The sequence below is a fragment of the Scyliorhinus torazame genome, chromosome 12 (assembly GCF_047496885.1).
Source record: "Scyliorhinus torazame isolate Kashiwa2021f chromosome 12, sScyTor2.1, whole genome shotgun sequence".
Lineage (NCBI taxonomy): Eukaryota > Metazoa > Chordata > Chondrichthyes > Carcharhiniformes > Scyliorhinidae > Scyliorhinus > Scyliorhinus torazame.
The window spans coordinates 58,618,342-58,636,925 of NC_092718.1; the positions used below are offsets into that span (position 1 = coordinate 58,618,342).

The 18,584-nt window shown below is 48.3% G+C and overlaps 1 protein-coding gene and 1 long non-coding RNA gene across 2 annotated transcripts in view; both read left to right on the top strand.

Annotated features, from left to right (window-relative positions):
* Positions 1-310: 310 nt before the first annotated feature.
* On the top strand, positions 311-4,280 carry mex3b (mex-3 RNA binding family member B). Its single transcript, XM_072468750.1, has 2 exons — positions 311-1,288; positions 1,971-4,280. Exons 1-2 carry the CDS (start codon positions 1,036-1,038, stop codon positions 3,353-3,355), a joined length of 1,638 nt encoding a protein of 545 aa, XP_072324851.1. The 5' UTR covers positions 311-1,035; the 3' UTR covers positions 3,356-4,280.
* Positions 4,281-10,020: 5,740 nt separating this feature from the next.
* The window catches only part of LOC140386419 (uncharacterized), a 237,890-nt gene continuing 229,326 nt past the window's right edge, over positions 10,021-18,584 (top strand). Inside the window, exons 1-2 of the long non-coding RNA XR_011933611.1 lie at positions 10,021-10,188; positions 10,910-11,630. This is a non-coding gene — a long non-coding RNA (uncharacterized lncRNA). The remainder of the gene's footprint in view (positions 10,189-10,909; positions 11,631-18,584) is intronic.

An 18,584-nucleotide genomic window follows, 5' to 3' on the forward strand; every position in this document is an offset into this window, starting at 1 on the left:
ATCGAGCAATATTGTTAAATTGATTGAAAATATCCCATTAGTTATTTGTAACAGTGGAAGACCATCACGTTGATTTCAGTGACTGCTCAATGCTTTCACATTGCATACAATGAATTCAATTCATTATTTTTCGGGGGGGGGGGGGGACAGATTCAAGATTTGCAACTCTGATTGCAAGAATCCCTTTCAGGTTTTCTCTATGTGTCGACTACCTGTTCTGTCGGGGAGGGGAGAAAAAAGGCCATCTCCGTGCTGCAGCTGGTATTGTTTCATTGTTGGGAGAGTTGTAGGAAGGAGGGAGGGAGGATCGGGGAGGGGACAGTCCCATTCACTTGCTGCCTGAACTCCCTCCTCCCTCCCCGGGCCAATGAGGCGCCTTCGCCGCTTCACCTCTGCCCGCCGACCCCGCCGTGCGGGGCTGATGTCATGGGGCCGCATTGCTCGGCAGCAGTGCCGGGGCTGAGAGTGGAGCTGGACACGGCGAGACGGTACTGAGAGCCGGGCCAGAGAGAGAGAGAGAGACAGCCAACCGGTTCCCTCCCCCCTCCCCTCCCAAAAACACACACACACACAAAGAGAGAGGGAGGGAGGGAAGGCAGCCAGGCGGAGTTCATACTCTGCTGCCGACCGGGGAGGGAGGGGAAGAGCTGCTGTGGATATATCATCTATATATTGTTCAGAAACCCCCCTCCCCCTCGGTAAAGCGGCTTTAGGTGCCCACTCGCTGTGTTCACTGCCTCCCCCTCCCTCTGGGACCAGACACAAAGGCAGTTTGGGGGGAGCTGCGGCCCCAGAAGTCGGCCGCTGCCTTGGCTTTGGGCTCCCACCCGGGGAGCCTCTCCTGCACTGCTTCGAGACTCCAGCGTTTCCTCTCTTGTCTCTTTCCCTCCCCCCCCCTCCTCCTCTACCCCCTCCCTCCCTATACCCTCCCCTCTCGTTTTGCTTTGTCTTGATTCCTTCCTGCTTCTCCCGGGCTCAGCCTCTCTCTCTCTCTTCTCTCTCCCTCCCTCCCTCTCTCTCCTTTCATAAAAAAAGATGCCGAGCTCTCTCTTCACCGACATGGAGCGGAACCCCGGCGGCAGCAGCAACAATAACAACGGAGGAGGAGGAGAGACGCTGGACGACCAGAGAGCGCTGCAGATCGCCCTGGATCAGCTCTCGCTGCTCGGTCTGGACAACGACGATAACTCCATTTACGACAACGAGCCGAGGAAGAAGAGCGTCAACATGACCGAGTGCGTGCCCGTGCCCAGCTCGGAGCATGTCGCAGAGATCGTGGGGAGACAAGGTAAAGAGCAGCCGAGGGGTTTGTTTTTGGCCCTGCGATTCCTTCCTGGGTTTAAAATGTTGCAATTTGATGCTGACATGAGCTGATGGGATACAATGTATCTTTATCTCGTGTCTGTGACTATCTGTGTAGGCTGCTGATATAATGTATCTGTTCAGTCAGTGTATCTTTATTCTGTAACAACGTGTCTCTTTATTCGGTGTATCTTCATTGCATCCTGTCCTGTATCTCCTGAAACTATGCATCATTGCTCCCTCTTTCTCTCTCTACGTGTGTGTATCCTATCCAGTATTCTACAGCATGTATCCTTTTCCACAGTGCATGTGTCTCTTTATTCGTGAGCTGGTGTGCCTTAGCTAGTTGCAAATAAATCATCTGAGTGATGATCACAAAGGGAAAGTGTAAAGCTGTAACAGAGGCAGAGAATTGCTGGGAGCGTGAATCTTGCACACTTTGTGCTCTCTCCCCCTCTCTCTCCTTGAGTAATGGTGATGACAAAGGAAAGTGCAGACATGCGAGAGGAGCTCATTGTGCAAAAAGGGGGGAAGAAATGCCTTGTTTGAGCTTTGCAGTCTTATTTTCATTCTGCTTCTCGTGTTTTTTTTTAAAGAACTTGGGAGACATGTGATGTTTTGTGACTAAACGATGGGGTTTGTTTTGTTTTTCTCTTTCTTGCTGTAAGGTTGCAAAATCAAAGCTTTGCGGGCAAAGACTAACACCTACATCAAGACTCCGGTGCGCGGGGAGGAGCCAGTCTTCGTTGTGACCGGTCGCAAGGAGGATGTGGCCATGGCCAGGCGGGAGATCATCTCGGCGGCCGAGCACTTCTCCATGATCCGAGCTTCTCGCAACAAGAACACGGCGCTAAACGGCGCGGCGCCGGGGCCTCCCAACCTGCCGGGCCAGACCAGCATCCAGGTGCGGGTCCCTTACCGGGTGGTGGGGCTGGTGGTGGGGCCCAAGGGGGCGACCATCAAGCGGATCCAGCAGCAGACTCACACTTACATCGTCACCCCTAGCCGGGACAAGGAGCCCGTCTTCGAGGTAACCGGGATGCCCGAGAATGTGGACCGGGCCCGGGAGGAGATCGAAGCTCACATCGCCATGAGGACGGGCGGCCTGATCGAGCTGACGGACGACAACGACTTCCACGCCAATGGCACCGACGTGGGTTTCGAGCTGGGCGGCCCGGGCAGCCTGTGGAACAAACCTAGCCCCGGGCGGAAACCCTTCTCCACTTACCGCAACGACAGCTCCAGCTCGCTGGGCAGCGCGTCCACCGACTCTTACTTCAGCCCCTCCGGCCGCCTGGCCGACTACAGTCCGCCCGCCCACTTTCCCGCCAACGGGGTCAACGGCAACGGCAGCTATGTCTACGGCGGCGGTGGCGGCGGCGGGGAGCCCCTGGCCGCCTCCCTGCCCGGGGAAAGCGAGCGGGATCTGGGCTTCGAGTCTCCCAGCTTCGACCCGGCTCCCGCGCCCCCGCCCTCCGCCATCATCTGGTCCCAGTTCGAGCGCCCCAACCCTCCCGGCGCTTCCAGCAACGGCGGATCCTCGGCGCAGCAGCGGCGGGCCAACAGCGTGGGCTCGGCGGGCGCCCCGCCGCCCAGGCTCTCTCCTCCGCCGCCACCCCCTCTCCCTCCTCCTCCGCTGCAGGTGAACGGCACCGCCGCAGAGCACCATCCGCTTGCCCGCCGGGTGCGCAGCGACCCCCTCCACGGCGTCCCTTCGGCGATCGGCCTGGTCCCCTTCACCAACGGCGGGATCCCCGCCGCCGCACTCCCCGGCGGCGTCCACCTCGCTGGCGGGGTTCCCGCCGAGCCCAGTGGCTCCTGCTCGTCGTCCTCCTCCTCTTCCTCCTCCTCCTCCTCGTCCTCCTCCAGCATGAGACGGAAAGGCAGCCGAGACTGCCTGATGTGTTTGGAGAGCGAGGTGATCGCTGCCCTGGTTCCCTGTGGCCACAACCTCTTCTGCATGGAGTGTGCGAACAGGATCTGTGAGACGAGTGAGCCTGAATGCCCTGTCTGTCGCAAAGCTGTAACTCAGGCTATACGCATATTTTCTTAAAAAACAGCAACAGCAGCAGCACATCTTTGTAACGCTGCAAATGACCAAGATCCAGAGGAGCAAAGTTAGCAAAAAAAAACTACATATCGCGTATATTATGTGAAATCCGCAGGTTTTAAAAAGAGAATTCTAAATGAGAATTGCGTTACAGATTGAAGTATTTTATTCTTTTTTGACTTGAAAAATTATATTTCGTATGGCAGATGTTTACAAGTATTTTAATTTAATTTCAGTGAGACTTTTTTGTAGCTGGGTTAAAACAAATCTTTTTATTTTCAAATGGCCTTAAACCAGGGCTGGAACACTGTATGATAGTTTTGTTAATATCTCACACAACACTGTCCTCTCTGGGTCTAGAGACCATACCGTGTGTCAGACAAGCAGTATTCAGGAGAGGGTAGGACTAGAAGTGGACAAGAGAGACTTTTAAAAACCCGCTTCACCCAGCATATTTTCTAGCAATGATATAAAACATATTTTATTCTATATTATTACGAAAACAAAATTATAAAAGTAGCAAAAATCAATGAAAGGAAACAGTTAAGCTTTCTAACATTTGTACAAGTAGAAACCAGTGAAAAATTACAAATTCTGTTGCACCACTATAGTTTTTAGTATTTCTATTTTAATACATTTGTTTACCACTTGTTTATGTATATGTAGGTGAAGTTATTTGATCGTAAATGTACTTTATTGAGCAAAGTTTAAAAACGAAATATATTTTATTTTATGATAAAGGGCCTTTAACCTCATGGTCAAATACTAATATTATATTTGCTGAGACAAGAATTGAAATTGTATCAAGAGTTTTATTTTTCTGACATTTAAAGTTCTACATAATAAAGGTAAAACTTAAGTAATGGTGCTACTTCATGTTTTTTTTAAGTATTTCTATATAAATAAAATTGGTACATGGAATCAACAATTCTTGAAGCATTTGTTGGTCTTAATATACTACACACACTGTAGACACACTACAAGCTGCCAGAATTATAAGAGTACTTATTAAGGAGAGTACCAAATCTCTTAATTGGCAAAATTTGTGAATGGGTTAATAAAATCACTGACAGCAGTGAATATTTGCTTCAGAACAGGGTACCTTGTTCTACTGTGCATGCACACTGTAGACCTTTAGAGCTGCTTAGAATCTGTGTTAAAGTCATGCTTAAGATACTGTGGAGAAAACCATATACTACAGCTGGTTTAATAGTTGCTGCACGTGCTGTTTGGCTTGTAGTTCAGACTGTTGTTAATTTGCAATAAATACCAACTATTTTTAAACAATTGTGGCTTTTTCAGAGTATTGGGTAGGAGAAGTGCACTTAATTGTTTAATCTTCATTTCCAACTACTTTAAAAAAGATTTTGGTGCAGTTGTGAAATGGTTCTTGGTCTTTGGGTGCTCTCTCACTAACAGACGTACACTCCAGCTGTCGTGACAATAATGGACCAGAGCAGACTTGGCCTTATGTGGCTCATGATTTAATGAATTGGAAACGTTTCCTTTTCACTAGCCTTGCATGACCCGTCTTCTGTTACAGTGAATTTGCTGCTTGGACCTTTTCCAGGGATATGAAGCTGCAGCTGCTTTCGAAAAGTTAACTGTTATTAGGTGTGGTCTGAGCCTACGTTCGGAAGAGAAAAGTTCCTAAAACAGTAAAGCAGATGTTCTACGGGGAAAACTTAAAAAAAATAAAATAACCCCCCACCCCGTTAATTCAACTCAAGGACAGGATTCAGCCACATGTGCAGATTTTGGGATGTTCAAGATGCTCACTGCAGGTATGAATGAGCTGGGGAAAGATGACAACAATGGGTTAGCTTTTCAGATGAGACTTCTGATTAGGTTTGTGCTGCTGACAAATTGGTATCCACCTGGCGTGAAACCATGTTAATGTGATGTTGCGCAGTAGAATGTTTGCTGGGTTCAATAAAACAATCCATGGACTAACATGAAGGATACTACACATTAATTTCCTATAGATCGATATTTGGTGAATAAAATCCAACTAAATGCAATTTGCGTTGTAAGCCTTAAAATCACACTAAAGAATTTTACACTCATCGGCCACTGCAGTTAGTTTAGGTAGTTTTTCTATTGTTTTCAATGTACATTGGTCTGTTGCGCTCAAATTGAGTAAATCTGTTCTCAAATATTTTGGTTGAAGGATCCATTTTCAAATAGATTGGTAATCACAAAGTCCCATCTCAGCTATAGTTCTTTATAATGCTCAATACAAAAATACTGCATGTAAACAGTGTTTTAACTTGGAAGAAAGCAGGTACTTACCATAATCTATGAGATGGGTGTGCCAGCTTACTGTAAAGTCTGTCCATCCTTGGAAGAAAGCCCATTAGAGCAGTATAGGAGAAAACACCAGGAGAGTACGAGCCCAGCGAGAGCAGGAGCCCAGGAAGAGTAGAGAATGCCTCCAGTGGTCACTTGTTCGAACACCGCAGTGCCTGGGGCAGTTGCTCACTCAAGGCTTGCCCTGCATCGCGGACCCCCTCATAAAGTCTCTAAGGACCCCCAGTTATCCATGAACTCCATTTTGAGATCTGGTCTAATTTTTTAATTGGCAGAGCTCTGACTTCTCTGAGTCCTGTTAGCTATTTTGTGAACAAGTAACTTCCACTTTTTCTCCTTTGACTTTCCAACATGTAAAGGATTAGAAAGATGCCCAGGAGTGAGTGAAATACCTTGTTGCTACTATAGACTTGATTGTAGTCTTTAGGAAGCTGCTCTACTTTCAAAATGTTTTTATTCCTGAATACATGTCATTTACTTCAGCTATTTATTTCTTCACATTGGTTGTGGGACCATGACTAACCAGTCTCATTAAAAGTTTTTTTTCCTCTAACATGAACCATATCGCAAACAACTTTTAGACAAGGTAGGATTTTATGTTGTGAAATGTAAATTTGCTGCCACAGAGAGCAGTTGAGGCCAAACATTGTTTGCTTTCAAGAAGCAGTTAGAAAAAGCACTTGGGATGAAGGGGATCAAAGGATATGGCAGGGAGGGAGGCGGGATCAGGCTATTGAGTTGGATGATCAGCCATGATCATACTGAATGGATCGAATGGCCTCCTGCTCCTATTTTCTATGTTTCTAAACTTTCAATCATAGCTTCGACCATAAAATATATCTATAGCTTAATGTAGACTGGCGGCACGGTGGCGCAGTGTTTAGCACTGCTGCCTCAAGGCGCTGAGGACCTGGGTTCAATCCCTGGTCTCTGTGTGGATTTGCATATTCTCCCCATGTTTGCATGGGCCTCACCCCCACAACCCAAAGATGTGCCGGGTAGGTGGATTGGTCACGCTAAATTGACCTTTAATTAGAAACAAAGAAATGGGTACTTTAAATAAAATAGCTTAATATAGACAATCTCGATTATATATTGAATTAATGTTATGAGCAAAGAACAAAATGCACAGAGGACTGAATTGAATCTTTGCGCATGTTCTGTAAAGTAGATGGTCATTTAGACATTTTTAAAATCAAGCACATTAACAAGTCTGTTGAGAAATCTTTCTTCATGGGCTTCTTAGCTGTGGGGTCAGTTCACCATCGGTGCAATTGTATTAGTTAACATTTTAAGTTAATAATGAAAAGTATTGACTATGTACAGCTCATTGATTGTAAAGGATGCAGCAGATCTCTGGTCGGCCAATCATTTCTGGGTGTGTAACAAGGATCTGAGGTCATTTGACCTCTGACATTTGTTCGTTGTGATTGGCTGACTGGATTGTGGGTGTAAATCTATATGCTACCACTTTGAGCCAACAATTTCTGAATTTGGGGGGGGGGGGGGCTGCGGTTGGTATCGCTCCATTGGGAGCACTCCATTGTCTTGGCCAAGTGACTATTCTTTGTTAATTTGTCGAGACAGGATAAACTAAAACCTGTCACCACCCAACAACAAGTAAGTTGAATTTATACAGTGTCTTTAGCACAGTTAAACATCCCAAGGTGCCTGATGAGAGTGTAAGCACCCCACATTATTGACACTAAGCCAAGAAAGGAGACATTAGGAAAAGTAGCCAAAACACCTGACGAAAGGTAGATTTTATAATATAATAATCTTTATTGTCACAAGTAGGCTTACATTAACACTGCAATGAGGTTACTGTGAAAAGGTCCTAGTCGCCATATTCCGGTGCCTGTTCTGGTACACAGAGGGAGAATTCAGAATTTCCAAATGACCTAACAGCATGCCTTTCGGGACTTGTTGGAGGAAACCGGATCACCTGGAGGAAACCCACGCAGACTCCGCACAGACAGTGACCCAAGCTGGGATCGAACCTGGGACCCTGGCGCTGTGAAGCAACAGTGCTAACCACTGTGCTACCATGCCGCCTGCGAAGGAGGGCCTTGTAGGGAGAGGTTTAGAGAGAGAATCTCAAGAGTTTATAATAATAATCTGGTTTAGCACTGGGCTAAAGAGCTGGCTTTTAAAGCAGGCCAGCAGCACGGTTCAATTCCCATACCAGCCTCCCCGAACAGGCACCGGAATGTGGCGACTAGGGGCTTTTCACAGTAACTTCATTTGAAGCCTACTTGTGACAAGCGATTTTCATTTTCGTTTGATTTCAATAATCTTTATTAGTGTCACAAGTAGGCTTACATTAACACTGCAATTGAGAGCCTCAGCCGCTGACGACATGGCTGCCAATGGTAGGGGGAAAGAAGCACTTTTGTGTGAATAGCAATGGATTGTTGGCTGATCTTTGTCTACACTGAGGCCAAAAGTAATCTCAATCGTAGTCCTCATTGATCTTCAGCCCATCACAAAATAGCTAATCAACACCATTTGGCCCAGTCCTATACCAACCAGATGGTGCTTTTATTCCTTGTACCACAGGGAGCGCTATTAGAGTTTATGGTAAATACGTTGACACAAACTATTGTATGTTTTGCTAGAGGCAATGAACTGATGAATTGTGTCACTGAAGCCATTTATTTACATAGATAAGGATCATCCTTCATTTATTTCTGCTCATATTTTTGCTTGTGACTGAGCCAAGCAGTCATAAATTCAAAACCATTGCGATTGGGTAAATAGCAATCAGGTATCGTGGAGGGAGTGTGACTAATTGATGAGCTCTTTTGAAGAGCAGGCATGGGTATTTTGGACCAATTGCCGGATTATGCAATTTAATATTCTATGTCCATTTGTGTTTCATCCATGGTCTAAATTACCTCATAGCAATATTCTCTGCATCTGGGAGAATAAAGCAAGCACACAATATCACATTAGAACAGTACCTCCTGGATCATATGTGAACATTGTTTAATGGCTTCTTGCCTCTGTATTTTTAATCCATGACCCAGATTAGTTGGCGTCTTGCTGTTCGTGGTTTATAACAATGATTTAGACATGAATGTAGTGTAGGAGGATTGATGAATAAGTAAGCAAATTTTATGAAAATTGGTGGGATGGTATATATATCCTTACATATATCTTTAAAAGAGGATAGCCTTAGATTACAAGGGGATATAGACGGGCTGGTCAGATGGGCCGATCAGTGGCAATCCGGATAAGTGTGAGGTGATGTACTTGTGCAGGACAAGCAAGGCAACGGAATACATGATAAACAGCAGGACTCTGAAGCACCAAGGATCAGAGGGACCTTGGTGTGCATATACACCCGTCACATAACATAGTCGCGCAGATGGATAGAGTGGTTAAGAAGGCATCTGGTATACTTGCCATTATTAGCTGAGGCATTGAGCTCAAGAGCAGGGAGGTTATGCTGGAACTGTATAAAATGTTGGTTAGGCCACAGCTAGAGTATTGTGTGTAGTCCTGGAATCCACATTATGGAGGGATGTGACAGTGCTGGAAAGGGTGCAGAGGAGATTTACCATGATGTTGCCTGGGCTGGAGCGCTTTAGTTATGAAGAGAGATTGGATAGACAAGGGTTATTATCATCGGAGCAGAGGAAGCTGAGGGTGAACATGATTGAGATGTATAAAATTATGAAGGGCATAGATAGGAAGAAACTGTTCCCCTTCGTGGAAGAATCAATGACCAGGGGACATAGATTTAAGGTAAGCGGCAGAAAGTTTAGAGGAGATGTGAGGGAAAAGAATTTCACCCAGAGGGTGGTGGGAGTCTGGAACTCACTGCCTGAAAGGATGGTGGAGGCAGCGACCATCATAACATTTAAGAAGTATTTAGATGTGCACTTGCACTGCCAAGGCTATGGGCCAAGTGCTGGAAAATGGGATTAGAATAGTTAGGTGGTTGTTTTTGACCGGTGCAGACATGATGGGCCAAAAGGGCCTTTTCTGTGTTGTCGACCTTTATGACTCTTATTAGATTTTGGCTTGGTCCAATCGGGGAATGCCAGCTGCCGACTGAAGCTGAAAACTCCAATATGTAAACATGTACAGTATTTAACAGTTCCAAAACTGCTGGGGACACTGTTTTGATGTCAACAATAACAATAATATAAGGGATAATTATAGCACGGAGAAGCCATTTGTGGCACGAAGCATCTAATAGCGAAATCTAAATGCTTATTACACAGAATGTGTACATACGGCGTGCTCTTAATAAACGAGGTAAGACAGGGAGACCGGAAACCCGGATGTGAATCCCGAGTTTCAGTTGACTCTTTCACCGGGCATTTGTCCAGCTGGTGAGCTGCCAATCACAGCCAAATTTACTTGGCACAGCACTGAGCAAAAGGCAGAGGCTCCTGAAGCGATGGAGACGGAAGGCACTTGGCAGGAGTTCCAGCACTGGTCACACTTCAGTAATCCCTACTGGTTGGCTCGAAATGCAACACTGGTAAAGGCACTGAAGCCCTCCACAGTTGCCGGTAAGAGTCTTAGTATTTGTGAGTGATTTGGGACTGCCTGAACAAGGATTAACAAAAACGCACTGGACGTTATGATTGATGCTGAAGGAAATATTCCTAATGGAAGAGTCACATGGTTAGCTCACACACACTGGTTGGAATAGAAAACAAAGGGAATGCCTTGTCCTCTCCGACAGACTCCGGGCTCTCGCTCTGTCTGTATTATGTTTGGAAGCTAGGGCCTTGCGATTGAAGGAGCATACTTAACTTGCACCATTGTCCATTTTTGACCTAAAATAATGTAGTTTTGTTTCGTGGATGTTGCTTCCACCCGTCACTTTTGCAGGGAAAGGACTTGTCCTTATTTTCCCCCTATTGCGCAGTGAGCCGATTGGTCAGGTTTTTTATGTGTGCGACTACAACAAGGTCGAATGTCGGACAGTCGGGAATCTCCTTGGAGCTGACTCCGCCCCCCAACATTGCCAAAAAATCTCCTGGCAGAATCGCCGCCACACTTCCAGGAAAGGCACGGGATCTCCTGGACTACTTACTGCACCACGTTCCAGTCTATTGGCTGAGTGAGGAATTGATACACGCTTCCCAGCTGAGACCAGGAAGTCCTGTGGGAGTATCCGGGCGGCGGCGAGCACATCATTATGGCAGGGTTTTGTATCAGTGATGGGAAGGTAACCTGTGATCATTTATGGATGTGCAATGATTATTTTCTGACTTGTTTCTACAGAGTGATCACACACATCCAAGGCTGCGTGAAGAAGGAATATTTTGCACCCACTCACAGGCTGTATATTACAAGACATCAACGGATAACAGGAATTCATTTGACTTCTTGTGGCTATTTATTGCTTCCCCTTCTGAAAACATTAACTTCTTAATGCCAACTTCCGTCATTATCTCACTGCTGTTTTGCACGAGCTTGCTGTGCAGAAATTGGCTGCCACGTTTTCTAATTGTAACAGTGACCAGACTTCCAAGGTACTTCATTGGCTTTTGGACAAGTGAAATGTGCTATATCATTTTTTAAGGTTTGAAGTTCTTTATTTGAGCGGCCTTTTATTTTATTTTTTGAGGGGGGGTGAAGGAAATTGATAATCATAGATTATCATAGAAATAACAGTGCAGAAGGAGGCAATTCGGCCATCGAGTCTGCACCGGCTCTTGGAAAGAGCACACTACCCAAGGTCAACACCTCCACCCTATCCCCATAACCCAGTAACCCCACCCAACACGAAGGGCAATTTTGGACCCTAAGGGCAATTTATCATGGCCAATCCACCTAACCTGCACATCTTTGGACTGTGGGAGAAAACCGGAGCACCCGGAGGAAACCCACGCACACACGGGGAGGATGTGCAGACTCCGCACAGACAGTGACCCAAGCCGGAATCGAACCTGGGACCCTGGAGCTGTGCTAACCACCATGCTACCATGCTGCCCGTGATAAGGTAACTCAAGCCTTAAGCAGGTCCATTATAACCCTCTACCTCCTATACCAGCTACCAAATGGACTATGTTTAGCTAAATCATATAGATATGGAGTGCCCTGGATGGAGAAAACGGAAGTTGAAATATGGTTTACAACAGATGCTTTTGCTTTGCAATATAACATTTCTGTTCCAGACACAAGCTACTGTTACCAGCACACTGGTGCAACATGAACAATTTAAACCCCATTTTCTCATTTTCTGTTCCTGGGATCGTTTTCCCAAAGCGACCCCATCGATTTTTGCAGTGTGCTTTGCTGGGCTGATGAACACAAGATGTGCTGCTCTGCTCTGCTGATTAACCCAGTGTGTGCGGCTCTGCTGATTAACCCAGTGTGTGCGGCTCTGCTGATTAACCCAGTGTGTGCTTGCTCTGTTGATTAACCCAGTGTGTGCTGCTCTGCTGATTAACCCAATGTGTGCTGCTGTGCTGATTAACCCAGTGTGTGTCAGTTAACCCAGTGTGTGCCGGTTAACCCAGTGTGTGCTGCTCTGCGGATGAAGCGAGTGTGTGCTGCACTGCTGGTTATCGCAATGTGTGCTGCTGGGCTGATTAACCCAGTGTTTACTGCTGTGCTAATTAACCCAGTGTGTGCTGCTCTGCTGATTACCGCAGTGTGTGCTGCTGTGCTGATTAACCCAGTGTGTGCTGCTCTGCTTATAACCCAGTGTGTGCTGCCCTGCTGATGAACCCAGTGTGTGCTGCCCTGCTGATGAACCCAGTGTGTGCTTCTCTGCTGATGAACCCAGTTTGTGCTGCTCTGCTGATGAACCCAGTGTGTGCCGGTTAACACAGTGTGTGCTGCTCTGCGGATTAAATGAGTGTGTGCTGCACTGCTGGTTATCGCAATGTGTGCTGCTGGGCTGATTAACCCAGTGTGTGCTGCTGGGCTGATTAACCCAGTGTGTGCTGCTCTGCTGATTAACCCAGGGTGTGCTGCTCTGTTGTGAAACGCAGTGTGTGCTGCTCTGCTGATTAACGCATTGCTGCTCTGCTCATTAACGCATTGTGAGCTGCTCTGCTGATTAACCCAGTGTGTGCTGCTCTGCTGATTAACCCAGGGTGTGCTGCTCGGCTGATTAACCCAGTGGGTGCTGCTCGGCTGATTAACCCAGTGTGTGCTGCTGTGCTGATTAACCCAGTGTGTGCTGCTCGGCTGATTAACCCAGTGTGTGCTGCTCTGCTGATTAACCCCATGTGTGCTGCTCTGCTAATTAACCCAGTGTGTGCTGCTGGGCAAGTTAAGCCAGAGTGTGCTACTCGGCTCTTTAACCCAGTGTGTGCTGCTCTGCTGATTATCCCAGCGTGTGCTGCTCTGCTGATTAACCCAATTTGGGCTGCTCTGCTGATTAACCCAGTGTGGGCTGCTCTGTTGATTAACCCAGTGTGGGCTGCTCTGTTGATTAACCCAGTGTGGGCTGCTCTGTTGATTAACCCAGTGTGGGCTGCTCTGTTGATTAACCCACTGTGGGCTGCTCTGTTGAGTAACCCAGTGTGTGCTGCTCTGTTGATTAACACAGAGTGTGCTGCTCTGTTCATTAACCCAGTGTGCGCTGCTCTGCCTGTTCACCGAGTGTGTGCTGCTCTGCTGTTTAACCCAGTGTGTGCTGATTAATCCAGTGTGTGCTGCTGGGCTGATTAACCCAGTGTGTGTTGCTCTGCTGATTAACCCAGTGCATTCTACTCTGCTGATTAATCCCCTGTGTGCTGCTGGGCTGGTTAACCCAGTGTCTGATGCTGGGCTGATTAACCCAGGGAGTGCTGCTGGGCTGATTAACCCAGTGTGTGCCGACTACCCAGTGTGCGCTGCTCTGCGGATTAACCCAGTGTGCACAGCTGGGCTGGTTAACTCTGTGTTCTGCTCTGCTGATTAACCCAGTGTGTGCTGCTCTGCTGATTAACCCAGTGTGTGCTGCTCTGCTGATTAACCCAGTGTGCGCTGCTCCGCTGATTAACCCAGTGTGCGCTGCTCTGCTGATGAACCCAGTGCGTGCAGGTCTGCATGATTAACCCAGTGTGTGCCGCCCCAGTGTGTGCCGATTAACCCAGTGTGTGCTGCTCTTCTGATTAACCCAGTGCGTGCAGCTCTGCTGATTAACCCAATGTGTGCTGCTGGGCTGATGAACGCAGAGTGTGCTGCTGGATTGATTAACCCCGTGTGTGTGCTGCTCTGCTGATTAACCCAGTGTGTGCTGCTCTGTTGATTAACCCAGTGTGTGCTGCTCTGCTGATTAACCCAGTGTGGGCTACTCTGCTGATTAACCCAGTGTGGGCTGCTCTGCTGATTAACCCAGTGTGGGCTGCTCTCCCAGTGTGGGCTGCTCTGCTGCTTAACCCAGAGTGTGTGGCTCTGCTGATTAAACCAGTGTCTGCTGCTGGGCTGATTAACCCAGTGTCTGCTGCTGGGGTGATTAACCCAGTGTCTGCTGCTGGGCTGATTAACCCAGTGTCTGCTGCTGGACTGAGTAACCCAGTGGGTGCCGACTAACCCAGTGTGCACTGCTCTGCGGATTAACCCAGTGTGCACAGCTGGGCTGGTTAACTCTGTGTTCTGCTCTGCTGATCAACCCAGTGTGTGCTGCTCTGCTGATTAATCCAGTGTGTGCTGCTCTGCTGATTAACCCAGTGTGTGGTGCTCTGCTGATTAACCTAGTGTGTGCTGCTCTGCTGATTAATCCAGTGTGTGCTGCTCTGCTGATTAATCCAGTGTGTGCTGCTCTGCTGATTAACCCAGTGTGTGGTGCTCTGCTGATTAACCCAGTGTGCGCTGCTCTGCTGATTAACCCCGTGTGTGCTGCTCTGCTGATTACCCTGTATGTGCTGCTCCGCTGATTAACCCAGTATGTGCTGCTCTGCTGATTAACCCCGTGTGTGTTGCTCTGCTGATTAACCCAGTGTGTGCTGCTGGACTGATTAACCCAGTGTGTGCTGCTCTGCCGACTCACCCAGTGTCTGCTGCTGGTTTGATTAACCCAAAGTGTGCTGCTGTGCTGATTAACACAGTGTCTGCTGCTTGGCTGATTAACCCAGTGTCTGCTGCTGTGCTGATCAACGCAGTGTGTGCCGATTAACCCAGTGTGTGTGCTTGGCTGATTAACCCAGTGTGTGCTTCTCGGCTGATTAACCCAGTGTGTGCTGCTTGGCTGATTAACCCAGTGTGTGGTGCTCTGCTGACTAAACCAGTGTGTGCTGCTCTGCTGATTAAGCCAGTGTGTGCTGTTCTGCTGATTAAGCCAGTGTGTGCTGCCCTGCTGATTAACCAAGTGTGTGCTGCTCTGCTGATTAACCCAGTGTGCGATGATCTGCTGATTAACCCAGTGTGTGCTGATCTGCTGATTAGCCCAGTGTGTGCTGCTCTGCTGATTAACCCAGTGTGTGCAGCTGGGCTGGTTAACCCAGTGTGTGCTGCACTGCTGCTTAACCCAGTGTGTGCTGCTCTGCTGATTAACCCAGTTTCTACTGCTCTCCTGATTCACCCAGTGTGTGCTGCTCTGCTGATTAACGCAGTGTGTGCTGCTCGGCTGATTAACCCAGTGTGTGCTGCTGGGCAAGTTAAACCAGTGTGTGCTGCTCGGCTGTTTAACCCAGTGTGTGCTGCTCGGCTGATTAATCCAGTGTGTGCAGCTGGGCTGGTTATCCCAGTGTGTTCTGCTCTGCTGATTAACCCAGTGTGTGCTGCTCTGCTGATTAACCAAGTGTGTGCTGCTATGCTGATTTACCCAATGTGTGCTGCTCTGCTGATTATTCCAGTGTGTGCTGCTCTGCTGATTAACCCAATGTGTGCTGCTCTGCTGATTAATCCAGTGTGTGCTGCTCTGCTGATTAACTCAGTTTGTGCCGCTCTGCTGATTAACCCAGTGTTTGCTGCCTTGCTGATTAACCCAGTGTGTGCTGCTCTGCTGATTAACCCCACGTGTGCTGCTCTGCTGATGAACCCCGTGTGTGCTGCTCTGCTGATTACCCAGTATGTGCTGCTCTGCTAATTAACCCAGTATGTGCTGCTCTGCTGATTAACCCCGTGTGTGTTGCTCTGCTGATTAACCCAGTGTGTGCTGCTGGACTGATTAACCCAGTGTGTGCTGCTCTGCCGACTCACCCAGTGTGTGCTGCTGTGCTGATTAACCCAGTGTCTGCTGCTAGTTTGATTAACCCAAAGTGTGCTGCTGGGCTGATTAACACAGTGTCTGCTGCTTGGCTGATTAACCCAGTGTGTGCTACTCAGCTGATTAACCCAGTGTCTGCTGCTGTGCTGATCAACGCAGTGTGTGCCGATTAACCCAGTGTGTGTGCTTGGCTGATTAACCCAGTGTGTGCTTCTCGGCTGATTAACCCAGTGTGTGCTGCTTGGCTGATTAACCCAGTGGGTGGTGCTCTGCTGACTAAACCAGTGTGTGCTGCTCTGCTGATTAAGCCAGTGTGTGCTGTTCTGCTGATTAAGCCAGTGTGTGCTGCCCTGCTGATTAATCCAGTGTGTGCTGCTCTGCTGATTAACCAAGTGTATGCTGCTCTGCTGATTAACCCAGTGTGTGGTGCTCTGCTGATTAACCTAGTGTGTGCTGCTCTGCTGATTAACCCAGTGTGTGCTGATCTGCTGATTAGCCCAGTGCGTGCAGCTCTGCTGATTAACCCAGTGTGTGCAGCTGGGCTGGTTAACCCAGTGTGTGCTGCACTGCTGCTTAACCCAGTGTGTGCTGCTCTGCTGATTAACCCAGTTTCTACTGCTCTCCTGATTCACCCAGTGTGTGCTGCTCTGCTGATTAACGCAGTGTGTGCTGCTCGGCTGATTAACCCAGTGTGTGCTGCTGGGCAAGTTAAACCAGTGTGTGCTGCTCGGCTGTTTAACCCAGTGTGTTCTGCTCTGCTGATCAACCCAGTGTGTGCTGCTCGGCTGATTAATCCAGTGTGTGCTGCTCGGCTGATTAATCCAGTGTGTGCAGCTGGGCTGGTTATCCCAGTGTGTTCTGCTCTGCTGATTAACCCAGTGTGTGCTGCTCTGCTGATTTACCCAATGTGTGCTGCTCTGCTGATTATTCCAGTGTGTGCTGCTCTGCTGATTAACCCAATGTGTGCTGCTCTGCTGATTAATCCAGTGTGTGCTGCTCTGCTGATTAACTCAGTGTGTGCCGCTCTGCTGATTAACCCAGTGTTTGCTGCCTTGCTGATTAACCCAGTGTGTGCTGCTCTGCTGATTACCCAGTATGTGCTGCTCTGCTGATTAACCCAGTATGTGCTGCTCTGCTGATTAACCCCGTGTGTGTTGCTCTGCTGATTAACCCAGTGTGTGCTGCTGGACTGATTAACCCAGTGTGTGCTGCTCTGCCGACTCACCCAGTGTGTGCTTCTGTGCTGATTAACCCAGTGTCTGCTGCTGGTTTGATTAACCCAAAGTGTGCTGCTGGGCTGATTAACACAGTGTCTGCTGCTTGGCTGATTAACCCAGTGTGTGCTACTCGGCTGATTACCCCAGTGTCTGCTGCTGTGCTGATCAACGCAGTGTGTGCCGATTAACCCAGTGTGTGTGCTTGGCTGATTAACCCAGTGTGTGCTTCTCGGCTGATTAACCCAGTGTGTGCTGCTTGGCTGATTAACCCAGTGTGTGGTGCTCTGCTGACTAAACCAGTGTGTGCTGCTCTGCTGATTAAGCCAGTGTGTGCTGTTCTGCTGATTAAGCCAGTGTGTGCTGCCCTGCTGATTAATCCAGTGTGTGCTGCTCTGCTGATTAACACAGTGTGTGCTGCTGTGCTGACTAACCCAGCGTGTGCTGCTCTGCTGACTAACCCAGTGTGTGCTGCTCTGCCGATTAACCCAGTGTGTGCTGCTCTGCTGATTAGCCCAGTGTGTTCTGCTCTGCTGATTAACCCAGTGTGTGCAGCTGGGCTGGTTATCCCAGTGTGTTCTGCTCTGCTGATTAACCCAGTGTGTGCTGCTCTGCTGATTAACCAAGTGTGTGCTGCTCTGCTGATTTACCCAATGAGTGCTGCTCTGCTGATTATTCCAGTGTGTGCTGCTCTGCTGATTAACCCAATGTGTGCTGGTTTGCTGATTAACCCAGTGTGTTCTGCTCTGCTGATTAACCAAGTGTGTGCTGCTCTGCTGATTAACCCAATGTGTGCTGCTCTGCTGATTAACCCAGTGTGTGCTGCTCTGCTGATTACCCCAGTGTGCGCTGATCTGCTTATTATCCCAGTGTGTGCTGATCTGCTGATTAACCCAGTGTGTGCTGCTCTGCTGATTAACCCAGTGTGTGCAGCTCTGCTGATTAACCAAGTATGTGCTGCTCTGCTGATTATTCCAGTGTGTGCTGCTCTGCTGATTAACCCAGTGTGTGCAGCTCTGTTGATTAACCAAGTGTGTGCTGCTCTGCTGATTATTCCAGTGTGTGCTGCTCTGCTGATTAACCCAGTGTGTGCAGCTCTGCTGATTAACCCAGTGTGTGCTGCTCTGCTGATTATTCCAGTGAGTGCTGCTCTGCTGATTAACCCAGTGTGCGCTGCTCTGCTGATTAACCCAATGTGTGCTGCTCTGCTGATTAACCCAGTGTGTTCTGCTCTGCTGATTAACCCAGTGTGTGCTGATCTGCTGACTAACCCAGTGTGCGCTTATCTGCTGATTAACCCAGTGTGTGCTGCTCTGCTGATTAACCCGGTGTGTGCTGCTCTGATTAACCCGGTGTGTTGCTCTGCTGATTTTCCCAGTGTGTGCTGCTCTGCTGATTAACCTTGTGTGTGCTGCTCTGCTGATTAACCCAGTGTGTGCTGCTCTGCTGATGAACCCAGTGTGTGCTGCTCTGCTGATTAACCCAGTGTGTGCTGCTCTGCTGATGAACCCAGTGTGTGCTGCTCTGCTGATTAACCTAGTGTGTGCTGCTCTGCTGATTAACCCAGTGTGTGCTGATCTGCTGATTAGCCCAGTGC